Source organism: Tupaia chinensis, unplaced genomic scaffold (genome assembly GCF_000334495.1).
Source record: "Tupaia chinensis unplaced genomic scaffold, TupChi_1.0 Scaffold000198_1, whole genome shotgun sequence".
NCBI lineage: Eukaryota > Metazoa > Chordata > Mammalia > Scandentia > Tupaiidae > Tupaia > Tupaia belangeri.
In genome coordinates this window covers 2,061,669-2,076,116 of record NW_006159673.1, presented here as the reverse complement: position 1 = coordinate 2,076,116, position 14,448 = coordinate 2,061,669, and the positions used below count along the sequence as shown (strand labels likewise).

The window sequence follows — 14,448 nt, the reverse complement described above, 5'->3', positions numbered from 1 at the left end:
CCTCCTTTCTCACTGATGCCATACTACTGAGTTTTAAACAAATCCTTCCAGGTCTAGAATAGCAGACTCCTGCTTAACACTCAGCTTCCTTGACTATAAAGCAGGTTTGACATAAAAGTGTTTTAAGTACAGGGCCAGCAGGTGGCATGGTGGTTAAGGTGCTAGATCTCACGTGGTCCTCCATGGTTTGAGTCCTGGACCTGGCGGCTTAAAAATCATACCAGGCATGTGTGCATGCATGTCTAGAATCCCAGGGAAAGACTGGAGGAGAAGAGATTGTGGCATGGCCATCCTCTCTGGGGAGTGATTTCTTACTTTCCCTCTCACCGTCTTTCTCTGTGTCTCTCCAGTAAACACACATGCCCTAAGGCAAAAACTTAAAAATAAAAGTCTTATAATTAGATAAAAGCTGCTAAATAATAATTTTCTATAAGCATCTAATATCTATTAAAATAGATATTATAGATTTATTTTTATTTAAATAAATAAACCTGGAAAGTGATAGTGTATTTTGCTAGAATCTGATACTTTAATTTTGTTTTCATTTATCATCTAATATTGTGTTCCACTACTTAAATATAGAAAAACACAAAGACTCAATGGTCACTTACACAATGCGTGGCTGTAAGTGTGCGGTTAATCAGTGGGTCTAGCTCTCCACCCTGAGCTCCGGCTATGCTTGCTAGCCTATCGGCATACACTAAGTGGTAATGACATTCTAAGGGACTCCCTCTGGGATGAGGAGTAATGAGATTAAGCTTTACTCATCTGAAATATATATTAAGAACGCTGAGGACTACTGTGGGCAGGCAGAGACGTCTGATTTATCTCTAAGCACAGATACGAGGACAGGTGACTTGTGTGTCACTCGAAAGGCAGTGCCATGCGAAGTAAACGCTTCCCAAATACGGCTAAGAAAGCACCCCCCATTCAGACTTAAGGAGAGGCGGCTCTCACTGAACTACAAGCTACACCGTTCAGGATTCGGCTTGTCTTCTGTCAGTTTTGCGCCCTAGAATCATTCTTAATGTAATTCTTTTTTATGTCTAAGTGGTCACAGAGAATATCTTGGTTGTTTAATATAGCTATCGGTTATTTAGTTCTTTCAGTGCAAGCCAGGTTCTATGACTGATTAACTGGTAGTTTTGTTTTTCTTATTATTTTTTGCTATAGGGCATGTGTGCTCACTGGACGGAGAGAGACAGAGAGACAGAGAGAGAGAAAGAGAGAGAGAAAGCATTTCCTGGGGGTGGGGGAGATGGCCCCGCCACAACCCCTTCTCCTCTGTTCTCCTCTCAGGATTTTGGGGAGTACACATGATTGGCATATTTTTCAAGTCACTAGATATGGGACTAGAACCACACAATCAGCCATGTGGGATCTAACTCTTTAACTGCCACACCACTGGCTGGCCAGATTTTGTTTTAAATTCTTAAAATAATTCTAGATAATCATAACCCCATTTTATAGATTAAAAAAAACACCCTGCACCTTTAAATCTATCTTTTCCTTAGGGTAGAGATATGTGAAACAGATCAAATGGAACCTCATGCCTGTGAAAATTAGAATTTTTAGGATCAAACTAGATTCTCTAGAAGAAGACAGGACTTATAATGAGATACCATGGTTCTAATTTAGAAATAGTTTTCTGTAATTACGGAAAGCAATATAGTTTAAAATATTTATTTTATCTTCTAAAAAAATATATCCTTATGATGACATAAAATGAAAAATGGAAAGACTACATTAAACATGTTAGCAATTCAATTCTTTATTATAGGTACAGTATTTGTTATTTGGTGTAATGTGTCATTCTCTAAACTGAGTCACTATGTTTAGTAGAAATCAGAGAAAAACAATATTTTAAAAAAGAGAACAAACTCCTATCACACTACTTTAATCCAAGGTCAATAAAAAAGAATTACATTAAAACAAAAACGAAAGAGGAAAAACTGATAAAGACCACTATATCCACAGGGCAATCTGACAGGTAAAACAGCCTTGACTTCTTAAGTAACCTGCTGGTCACGATGTGTGCCCATTCTCCTGACCTGTAACTCGAGGAGCAAGCCTCAGTGCTGGACGCGGAGCACAGTGAGGGCCTCGTCCCCACTCAGAACGCGCGAGTGAGATCACTGCCAGTTCAGTGTCCCGTGAGCTTAGACGGCTGAGACACCCGCAGAAGGAGCACGTGACAAAGACGAAGACCCCGCCAACAAATCCTTGGGAAATGCACAGTTCAGGAAAAGTAAGAGTTTACCAACCTATCACCGGGTCCAGCTCGGTACCGCGCACCTGGGATCAGGACAGGGTCGTCGTCGCTGTCGTCCGTGTCCTGGAAAGCAGTGTCTCTGGCTGGCGCGTCCTCATGAGCTGAAGGCCCGACGGCGTCTGTGTGGGACTGCGGCTGACTGCTAGCACTCGCAGTGCCAGTCTGACCTGAGGCCTCTGGCTCCTTGTCTTTCTCAGAAAGTGCAGCTTCTTCTGGGACCCCACAGGGACTACCGAGACTGAGGTCATGCCCTTCCTCTGAGCGGGAGTCCAGCGGCTCGGCCGTGAGCAGGTCTGACTGTGCTGTCAGGAAACAGCAGTAACAGCTGGTCACCGGGCGGCATAGACTCAGCCCACCTAGACACTGAGATATTTTCGAGATGAAGCCCCATCTCCCTGTATGGGAGGGAAATTCCATAACACATCTATCTGGAAATGCCGTTACGTCTGGAAAGACTAACAAAGACTAAGGCTTCCAACACGAGCAAGACAACTCACCTGTGTCTACCGGGTTCTGAACTGGGCTTTCTGCAGATGCTCCTTCCTGACATTTTGTCATTTCTTCTGATGATTCCTCAGGAGCTTCTGAAGTAAACCAAATCATTAGTAAATCCAAATTTGTTAGGAAAGATAATCACCAACTGAGCATTGTAGCTTTCTAACCCTTTCTGGTCACAGACACCTCCGACTCTCAGGCCCCTGCCAGCACAAGGTCGGTCTATGTCTGCTACTGCGTAAGCGCCACCAGGGCGGACGGCCCCTCCCCAACACCAGCACGGAGCGTCACGGACTCCATGAGGGATCTCTGCTACACAGGATCTCCACAGGAGGGTTACTCCACCTGCGTTCTCTAACCTTTCAAAATCTAAACTTAAAACTGAACAATCTTCTGGCCCTTTATCATGCAGATGGTACAATCTGAACTAATATGAACAAATGGTTGTGTTGACCTTACCATAAATTCTGCTTTGGCTACTGGAAACAGTTAATTCTAGTATTTAATTGTAAGACCTATAAAGGATCAGGTTTTTTTTTTTTTTAAAGGAATTATTTATTTATTTACTTACTTATTTTTTTTTTCACATGTGCTTGCAACAGAGAAAGAGAGAGAGAGAGAGAGGAAGAGAGAGAGTGCGAGAGTGCACGCAAGCTGCCAGGTCCAACTTGAACTGTAGTCAGTCATGTGGGAAATTCAGTGCCTTCACCACCACACCATCTGCTGGCCCCAGGATCAGTCTTTTATGCTCCTCTGTTATTCGGATGGTTGTCTTACACTTATTTAACTCTAAACTGTTGTAATGAGGTTAGTACTGATTAAATACCAGAACTAATGTGTTCTTTCACTTACCGAGCATTTACTGAACATCTATTTGTTCTGGTCTCTGCACTAGATACATTTCATATAACAGTCATGTAAAAATATTCTACTAGGAAAGGGGTCTGAAAAACTCCTTAAACTGCACTTCATGTAAGAAACAGATTCACTCATAAACTGTTTAGTTTTATTCCTCTCCAATAATCACCTGCACTCCTTGGAAGAATCACGACAGACACTGTGAATTTTACGACAAGGGATGAAAATAGCAAAGGTGACTCAGACTGACATCTGGGTCTCACACACACCAGAGTATGACTCCCTCCGTGGCCACTGTCTCCGGGGGGGCTGTCTGTCTAAGGCCGCTCCCTGACTTGGGCACCTGCTGTCTGTTTATCAGTGTAACGGCTGGACCACAAAAGTAGGCATTACGTTTAATAACACAGGAACAGAGGGAACAGAAAAACAGGTGGACGTCCAACACTGGAGCTTTATAACGACAAGAGCAAAGGAACACCTTACTTGTCTCACTGCCTTCTTCCGGTGGCTGCATGGAGCTCTGTGGGACCAAGGGTTCCTCCTGACCCTCAGACTTGCAATGGCTTCCATTTCCTCTAGAACTGGAGGCTGTACTGCTCCTATTGTCAAAACAAGGGTAAGTGGTTCCACTTGTAAGTTAATAAATACAATGTCTGATTTTTGTATTTGAAAAGTAGAGAAAATAGATCAAAGAGTTAATACAAATACAATGTTAAATTCATCATTTTAATAGTACTTGTAAATATCATTTTAAAATAACCAGATGAATAATATACTTTGGTCTAAAAAGAGATTTAAAAGTACAAAAGGACTGCCTCTTCCCTGTTTTCATGGCTCTATTATCTAGTAAATATTTCCACACGCCTCTCTGCTGAATTTAGAGTGGGTTACATTAACCGTGTCGGCACTGCAGGTGTCTCGCCACAGCCCGACCCTTGACAGTGCACAGACATCGCTGGGGTGCTGTTCTGAGCTATTCTGTAAGCAGCCTGGCCACCCTTTGGTGGGCCACTTCCAGTTCTGCTCCGCTGTTCAGGTATGGCAGGTGTCTGCCCATCACAGTTTTGTAGAAGGATGGGACAATGTTTTCTGTCTTTGCGTTCATATCCACCTGATAATGACCACAGTTCTGTTCCCATGTCTGGCTATCGCAGAATAACAGGCCAATTTAAGTAGATAATTTCAATGAGTATTCTGTGATAAATCATGGAATATGTGTAAGGAGGGAATGAAAGTGGGAAAGAAGATAAAGTTTAACAATCAGATTAAAATTAGATTTATAGAAAGTCAATAATTCCTTGAACTTAGAATAAAATGAGAACAAGAAAAAGAAACTTAAGAGTTAAAGTAATCTAAAAAATTAATTATAGACAAATAGCACCAACTTGATAAACAATACAAACTGTGGGATGCGGAAATGGTTCATTATTTATTGATGAAGATGTGTGTAGTATTCTCAACTGGGCTGGACTGAGGTGTATATCATGCTGGGTAAAGTCTCTTTATAATCTAAATGATGTATAATGATTAAGTGTATAAATAATAATAAAAAAATTAAAATAAACAATACAAATTATCAAGGATGTTTTAATGCGATTTTATAAGAGCCCTTTCAGGCTAATCACAGAAGTCAATTTGCTTTTTTTTAAAGAGGGCATATATTTGTGATATATTATTATTTCAAATGAGAAGTATATCCACATGGGTGCATATGGAGAGAAGACGCCAGGAGGGCTATCTACAGCGCTGTCATCTCAGGGTTATTACAGGTGGACTTGCTATAATCCATTCTTCTTTTCCATCAGAGAAGAACATAGAGCAGTCTTGGTAAAGGGCAGTCAATATGATGTATAACTCTGTTCTCTCCCCCTTCACTGAGAAAGGTGTAAGAAAGCGTTCTTCCCAACTGAGAAAGCATTCATGTCTGTAATAGACATGAATGAAATGCTCAGTGTGTAATCGTTATGATAATTAACATAATGTGGTCATGTAAAAATGGAGAGCCATTAGTGGAAAAGACACAGTAACCAAGTAAATATATTTAGCACATGTTAATATGACATTTTAAATCACAAGAAGGTTAAAAGGGTGGTCAATAAGTGGTACTGGGACACAGAACAGTCATGTGAAAAAGCTAGAGCTATAGCTCATACTTCATGGGAAAATCAATTCTAGAAGATTAAATACATACTTCTTGATATAAAATTACAGAAAATATGAGAGAAAAATCAGAAGACACTTCCCCCAAATCCTGAGAAAGACGAGCCTTTTCTAAGCATGAAATAACAAGCAGAAACTATACAGCAAAACCACCAAAAAGCAAACGGAAAAACAAACAACCAACTGGGAAAAACACTTGCGACAAATGAAAGACAAATGGTATCACCCTCACTTGAATCTATAATAAATCTATATAAGAGGCTCTGGGAAATCAATAAGAAAAAGACAGGCACCGCTGCAGAAAGCTGGGTCCAGTGTTTCGAAGGCAGCCTCAGGCGAGAACGGTGGCCAGCAATTACTCGGGGCCTTGGTTTGCCATCAGTGTACTTAAGAGCTGCGCACCGCCTCTGCACAGCCCCAGTCAGCCCTCACGACAGGCCTTCGATGCAGACTCTAATATGCCATTTCCAGTGGAAAACCCTGTGATTCAGCGTTCAACAGCTTGCCCCATGCAGAGACTACACGCTCACCGTGTTCTATCCCTCGGCTGTTGTCAGAGAGACTAAACTAAAACCCAGACACATACTGGCACAGATGAAGGAGACTGCATACTTTTTTTGAAGGTTCTTTTATAATGAATATCAAATACTTTAATAATAAGAAAATGCTAATTACTTTTTGACAAAGAAATAAGTTGATGAATGAGAGAATATAGTTCAAAGTCAGTTTTTAGAGAAGTAGATTGAAAAAAAGAATCGGATTAACGATCCCTTCTAAAAAAGACTCAGAGGGACTTCTCTATAAGTCAGCCCGTTTGGTACAGAACCAGAACAGAAAAGACACGGAAGGTAAGTGCGACCACTCTGCTCGCATTATGCACTGAGAGCAGGCTGTAGATGCGACAGTAGTTAGCCGGAAAGCCAAACACTATAGCTACAGAGAAATGCTCATTGCACCAGTAAGCACTGGGACCACTCGCTGGCCACAGCTCCACTGCGCCGTCCTGGCCCACACGGCCGCAGCTTGCACCTGCTCACTGCCACAGCCTTCAACTGGTCTCCTGGCTTCTAACAATGGTGCCTTTTCAACACCTCTACCAGAAATGTCCTTCTCCTTTCAGTTACCCTCTTCATTTTCTTGGAAGACTTTATCTGCTCCTACTCACTCCTTTGGTCACTATTCTAGCCACACTGGTCTTCCCAAAAATCCCCCCGCATGCTCAGGGTGCTTCAGCCTCAGAGTCTTCCACCCTGCTCTGCTGCGGCCTGAAAGTTCTCTCAGAGCAGCGCTTGGCTCAGCCCTTCTCATGCCCTAGGACTGTGCCCAAGTGTCACCCTCTCAATGACGCCTCTCCCTTCCCTAGGTCTCCCAATCACTCCCGCCCCGCCCCATCTCCTCCCAAGGCATGTGTCAGTCCAGGGGACACTTATTTATCATGCATCTGCCTTCCTGACCTAGAATATAAGCTCCAAAAGGGCAGAGATTTTTTTCAATGATGTATTTCCAGCATCTAGAATAGTCCCTGTAACAAAGAAGGTACCTACATACCTTCTAAGTTATTTATAAATAATATTTAGAGATTTTAATATAAATACATATGCACATAAACACAAATGGAAACCAGGGAATTTAAATAAATAAAATTAATATCATATGCCAACATATAATTAAATACACTAATAAATAATATATCTATACTAAATATTATTTATACATGTCATGCTAACATATAACAATAATATATTAATATATAATGAAGCATATTAATATATTAATCATAAAAATATGTTGGTTATAATAAAAATGATACATTACATATTAATAAACATCACATAATTATATTAGATTATACATTAAGAAATACTCATTACCAAGATATTGATTAGTATCATTAAAATTTAAATTTTTTAAATAATCATTTATGTATGCTGTCTCAATAAAAATGTCATGAGACTGGGAAAGAATGCACGAAGCTTACATAATCTGACTTTTTTAAAAACAGAAGATCTAACTAGGTTGAGTAATAAATATAATAAAAAAGTCATGAAAGATAACATATACAGCTATTACGTAAATATAAAGAACCAATTAAATAGAAATTAAAACTACTCTAAAATGAAATATACAAGTGTAAGTGAACATATTAAGCATGGCCTGGAAAAGTGAACCGTGGACTTTCATACGCTGCTGGTACAAAAACCATGAGAAGATTCTTTTGGACAAAAATTTGCAATATCTGTGATCTAGATAAAGGCCATTTCTGAAAACATCTCTCAAATCATCTTCAAAGTAGAAAACAACTTGGGAAGCAGACCCGCTACCCAGCTGAAGTGAAGCGGCGACGTCGACTGTGGCACGCTTACTCGGCGGCTGCTGCACAGCTAGTAAGCTAATCCTGCAGTCGAGTAACGAGCCCAGCCTGTAGCATGGTGAAGGAGGCTGGGTCTCACGTGGCTGACTGTGCCGTTCTAGGTTCGCTTCTGGCGGTTTGAGAAACAAGTTCGGCACATGTGCGTGCTTGCTCAAAATCACCCCCAAAAAGGACGGGGAAATGGAGGAGAAGGAACTGGCATGACCCTTCCCTATGGATGCTTTCTCACTATCTCATGCTGTGCCCTCTTTAAGAACGGAGTAGTAATGTGGAAATATCTGTGATGAAGTTAAGTTAAAGGAATGCGGAGGATGCACTCTATTCAGTGTAAAACAAACACACATACACATGTACCTACAGACTAAGACTGTAACAAGCTCCAACATGATACCTGTCATTTTTCCACTAATGGTCTACAGGTGATTATCATTATCTTTTGCATTTCTGTCAGAAGAAATACTCCAGGATGAACATCAGCATAACTCAGAAAGTTTTTAGAATTACAAACTCTCGGACCCTACCCCAAATCTAATCTGAGAGTGGGTCCAACTCTCCCAGTGATTCTCAAGCACACTGAAGTTTGAGAACCATTGCAATGCATTACAGAGTAACAAAACATAAAGACGAGGAAGTGCTAAATACGAATATCTAATGCAATCCTACAAAACAGCTAAGAACGTCTGAACAAAAACAGCAACTTACCATTCATCTGTAAAGTTCAGTTTTATTGTGCTTGTAGTTGTTCCTTCTGTGCTGTAGTGCAAACTTAAAACTGGTTCACCTGTCCCTGGTTTGGGGCTCAGCTTTTCATTATTGTTATCTGAAAATTGTGTTTAAAACATTTGAAAAAGTCTCTGAAACCAGTAAAAAGATGACATTTCCTAAAACTTATAAAACTTAAATTAGGTTGTCCTTGTCATAAGTCTTTCCACATCTGTCATGGTTCTCAGGGTTCAAAGGCAAGTGCTTTATCTAGACACCCCTCATACTTCAACGTAGCACTAAATCAAATCCTAGCTTCGTGCACAGGGCTCCCTTCCCCAGATGGAAGGCACACACACTGAGAACCACATTTAGCTTTTAGGGAGTCAGGGTATTAACATGCAACCACATGCGTCATAGACCACTCGTGACCCTGTCCTTCAGCTGCCAGAGCACCAAGGATCACTAACATTGCCCCTTCAGAAGCACTGGAACGAGAGGCAAGGGCCACACAGGAAGTCACCCAGCAAAGACCCAACTGCAAGTAACGGCTGTCCAGCTCATTTCGTTCTTTTAAACTCACAGAATTGCATTTCAGGAGTGGTCACAGCCTGCACTCCACGGCAGGAAGAATTTTTTGTGCTTCGATATTTCATAAACTCTCTTTGTTATAAGATCATGTTTTTGATGTATTTCGGCTTCTCTTCCTGACTAGTCTTGCAAGGGATCTATTTTTTAATTATGGAAATAGCAATTTCATCTTAAGAGTCTATAGATGATGACCATGACACATATTTACCTCAATGGGTAAAACCTTTTTTAAGTGGCAAATAAAATGTACAGAAATGGCTATAGACTACTCAGAGCCACCCCTCTCAAAGTAATGTATACAAGCTACTCAGTGATAAATTTAAGCAGGACTTCTGATTATGATTTCTTTCCTTTTATGATGAATAACAGCTTGGGGAAATATGAAAATACACAGAAATACAAAAGAATATAAAATTGAATAAGACACATTCCTGACAGTTGCTGGCAGAAAGAAAACTTATGTTGTAATAGTTTTCTCAATAGTAGTTCAAGGAGTGATATAATAGCACTAAAAAGAAGCTTCTTCCTTAAAAAATAACAACAAAAACAATGACCACTTAGTAAAACCAGAACTACTCAGCTTTCTGATTATTACGAGCACGTTATATTGCAACGAAGGAGAAGAGATGCTCAGAGGAGCTCTGCTGTAGCTTTCGGGCCAGGAGAGGACCCTGAACAAGACTTTCGACAGAGCTGCCCCAGACAGGAGAAAGCACCCAGATGAGGGGTGGAGCTGAGATCAGTTCTTGTGTCTTTACTTCAGCTCATGAGAAGTTCTGTCCTACAAAACCACTACGGAAAAATATGAGCGTGGGGGCCAGCAGTTGGCATAATGGCTAGTCCGTGATCGACCGTGGTTTGAGTCTTGGACCCGGTGGCTTAAACTCAGCCGGGCGCATGTGCATGCGTGCCCAAGATCCTGAGAGGAGAATGGAGGAGAAGGGATTGCAGCGTGGCCATCCCCCCTGGGGGGTGATTTCTCGCTTTCTGTATCTCTGGCGATCGCACGCACCCTATAGCAAAAACAACAACAACAAAAACAGTGTGCATTATACAGGTGGCATCACAAGTGGGAAAATCACTTTGCTGCTATACTACTTCTGTTATGACTAAATCCTTAATATAATCAGCTATGGGAAATAAATGAACAACCCATTACAACTTTCAAAGATTCAGTAAGGTCAGTGTTTTAGAGGTAGTATTTTGCCAAATGGCATTCTGGTAACACAATTGAATGAACAAACCTTTAGCTTATAAAATGACTGAAGATGTGACTTTAAATACACCTGTCCTACCCTTGACTATCTTTGAAATCTGTTTGCTAGTCGCCTGCCCACACATGGCTTTCCCTCATTCTTTACTTATGTTGCTGAGACTTTTGTCCCACTGCTGCCAACATCACTATCAACTTCGGGCTTCTGGAATTATTGGGGACAGACAACTACGAACTGGATGATCAAGGAAATGGAGAGGCAGACTTAGGGGTTAGTTTTTTCATTATCTCTCACTTTTTTTTTTTTTTAATTGCCAGAAGGTGTATGAACTTACCAGAGAGAGACAGAGAAACAGAGAGGAAGAAAGAAAGCACCCACCAATGGACTGTGGTCATGCTGCAATTCCTTCTCCTCCATTTTCCACCCTGTTGGGATCCTGGGCACATGTGCCAGTGTTTTTCAAGCCACCAGGGTCAAGATTTGAACCACAGTAGGCTGTGTGTAATCCAGCTCCCTTAACCACTGGGCTACAGGGCTGGCCCTCTCACATTTTATAAAGTGTTTTCTATTTATTTTTCTTTTAAGGTTAAAAAAAAAAAAGCAAACACAAGTGTGAGAGAAATATAGAAATGAATGTTCTTAGATTCATCTTGGTCACAGAAGCCTAAGTTAGAAGAAGCCTTGTGAGATTTAAATGCTATACCAAAATGCCTTTTAAGAAATATTAAAGAGAATTTTATTTATATGCTATGACTACAAGAATAACAATTAACAAAGAGTTCTCAAGAGTCAGAACAGTAAACATTTTATTTAAATTTATATAGTCCCTTTGCCCTGCCCAAAGCAAAAAGCTTCCAGAGATGATCAATCATAACTGAAACTTAATTCCTAGGGTGTCCAACTCCTATTTAATCTCTCAGGAATATAATACGTAAACTATAAATCGTGTGAAATATAGTAGCAGTCATTTCACCGTAATGTGACTGGAGCTGACAAAATCTGCTCCCGTGGGTTGCTAATGAATGTACAAGCCTGGCACGAGCTGTCCCATCACTCTGAAACAGGGGACTCTCCGGCTGTTACGACAACAGCTGCTTCCTGCAGGCTGCACATAACTGCGCGGCGTCCCGGCAGATGCACGGCGTACACAGGACCTGGCTTCTCCCACGACGGTGTCACCAGGAGACCTACCTGAGGCTCAGAATTAATTTGCAGTCTTGCTTCCCTCTACTCTCCGACTTTACCCCTCCCTAGTTTATCACGCACAGCCTGTCAGCAGGCATTTCCTCAGGAATGGGATCCCTGGGTCACTAAGGACTGCATTTACCACTTGTGATAAAATGCACACTTCAGCAGAGATGTCCAAGAAACATCTACTTTAAAACCCTAATAAATTAAACCTGCTTAATTTTGACTTTATTGAAAAAAAGAAAACTAGCTATTTAAGTTTTCTCTAATTTGCTCTACTTGTTCAAAGCTGGAACAGCAAATATTAAAAACTGTATTTTTCTAATTTGCTTACATATGTATAATTGCTGAGGTATTCTGCATAAGAAGTTTTATTTAAAGGCCTTAGGATTTAGAACTTATTTACACATTCCTCTTTAAAATCTATTTTTCTCAAGTTACAGAGGTTTCCTTTTCCCGCCCTTTGAGGGAGAGAGGAGACAGGTGTTTTGACAGAGGCCAGCTGTGTGGTCGCGCCCTCCCATGTGCAGGATGGCAGGCATGCACCATGCCCGGTGTATTCAGGTTGGCAGGGCGGGACTCGGGGCTCCCGTGCAGCTTCCGGACTCCTCGGTGGTGGCAGTACTTGTGAACCACTCTGGCTAAGCCCAGGTGTCCTTCTACATTAAGTTCCTACTTACAGTGTCGCCTTAGAAACACAAAGAATAAGATAAAAGAGCTAAAATAAGTAATGATGATAAGAAACACCAATTGTTGGTGTTATTGAGAAATCTATCATTCACATCAGCAATGTGTGTAGGACCGGTACCATTTCTGAGAGCCCAGATGGTCACTTTGGTATCAGAGAGAGAACTGTGGTGTATTTTCTGGGGGCACTTAGCGACTGAACTGTTTCTTCTTTCTTCAGAAATATGACAGAAGGGACATTCATTGGTGGTGTGCTTAGCACAAAGACATCCAGTTTACCGGAAGAGAGGACTGCCTTCAGTCACCTTCCCCTCCAGCGGCTTTCCTCCCGGCTCATCGTGCTGAACCACTTTTCTTAGTTCTCATCTTTCTTTACCTCCGGTCTGAAATCCAGCTTTGTCCCTACCTCTCCAGGGAAACTGCTCTAGTAAGGAGACACACGCTCCCGTGCGGCCTGTTTTCGAGGGGCATTTCCAGAGCCAGTGCACTCGGCCTCTCCCGGCCCTCACCTGAAGAACTTTCACACGTCGAAATGGGTCCTCTGTGGCCAGGACACCACTGCCCCTTCGGCTGGGCCTTCTTAGTCTCCCTTACCAGCTCTCCTCTTGAAAAAAATCTTTAATTTGGGAATTTTTCTAATTTTTCTTGAGATGTTTTAGATCTTCTCCTCCCTCCTCTACGTTATACTTTCGCCCTGGCTGACCTGCCTTCATGGCTTCAATGACTTCAATGACCATCCACGCCTAAAATTCCAGTGAACTTCCAGTGCTCTGAACACTTTCCTAAGCTCCACATCATCCAGTCAACCGCCCAGCCAACTTTCCACTTGGGTACCTCACATGTGTAACTCAAATTCGGTGTTCAAAGCTGAGTTCACAACCCGCCCCCCTCCAACACACACGGTGCAGCCTTTCTCTAGGGCTGCTCATTAGGGAGCATCCTAGCAGTGGCTGGAAAAGCCGCATGCTAATCTCCACCAGTACCTCCCACGTGGCCCCACCAATAACCTCTAAGTAAAAACTGTATTTGCTAAACTAAAGATTTAAGACACGTTCTCTGGCCCTGCCCTCCCAATCTGATTGCAATTGGTGAGCTGCTTCCATACAGGAATTCTGAGGTTGCTGACTACATTTTTTTTTTTTATCTTTTTTTTTTTTGGAGTGGTTTTTTCGCTATAGGGCGCATGCGCTCGCCAGACAGACAGAGAGAGAACAGAGAGACAGAAAGCGAGAAATCACCCCTCAGGGGGGATGGTCACACGGCAATCCCTTCTCCTCCATTCTCCTCTCAGGATCTTGGGCACGCACGCACACGCACCCAGCGTGAGTTTTAAGCCACCGGGTCCGGAACGCGAACCGCGGTCGACTACGTGGGAGTCCAGAGACATAGCCATTACGCTAACTGCTGGTTCCCGCTGACTACATCTTATACTCGAGACTCCTCCTAAACTCCTGTCGTGTTCACTCTATCAAGTCCTGCTTATTCTACATTCTAAATATTGCTAATCTCTGACATCTCTGCTATATTACTGTTATCATTATCAGGAGAATCTCATAACTGATTTAGTCTGATCAGTTCTCCACTCTACTCAAACATCAGGCCACACTCCCTATTTTAAACCCATCATTAGCTTCACACTGTTCTTAAAATAAAATCCCAAACCTTAAAATATCCAAAAGCTCTTTCTCCGTGTGGGCCCAGGAAGCTACGGCTGTCCAGCCACCCGGGGCTTCTTCTGGCCCTCCCGACGGCCACCTCAGGCCCCCGGCGTGTCTGCGGCCCGTGCACTTCTCTCCTGCTCCTTGGCCTGGCTTGCTCAGACTCTCTCAGGCCTCAGCTCAGTGGCCCCTGCTCAGGAATGTCTTACTGGGCTTCCTACCGGAAGGGAAAAAGGCTCACTCTTTACACGT

At 42.2% G+C, this 14,448-nt stretch overlaps 1 protein-coding gene across 6 annotated transcripts in view; it reads right to left on the bottom strand.

Moving 5' to 3' along the window:
* The window catches only part of DCAF6 (DDB1 and CUL4 associated factor 6), a 136,067-nt gene that overhangs the window by 32,037 nt on the left and 89,582 nt on the right, over positions 1–14,448 (bottom strand). For all 6 annotated transcript variants that reach the window (XM_027771257.1, XM_027771258.1, XM_027771259.1 and 3 more), the window contains 4 exons: positions 8,859–8,976; positions 4,109–4,224; positions 2,770–2,856; positions 2,265–2,574 (listed from right to left, as the gene is read on the bottom strand). In XM_027771257.1, the coding sequence (XP_027627058.1) occupies positions 2,265–2,574; positions 2,770–2,856; positions 4,109–4,224; positions 8,859–8,976 (631 nt within the window). The remainder of the gene's footprint in view (positions 1–2,264; positions 2,575–2,769; positions 2,857–4,108; positions 4,225–8,858; positions 8,977–14,448) is intronic.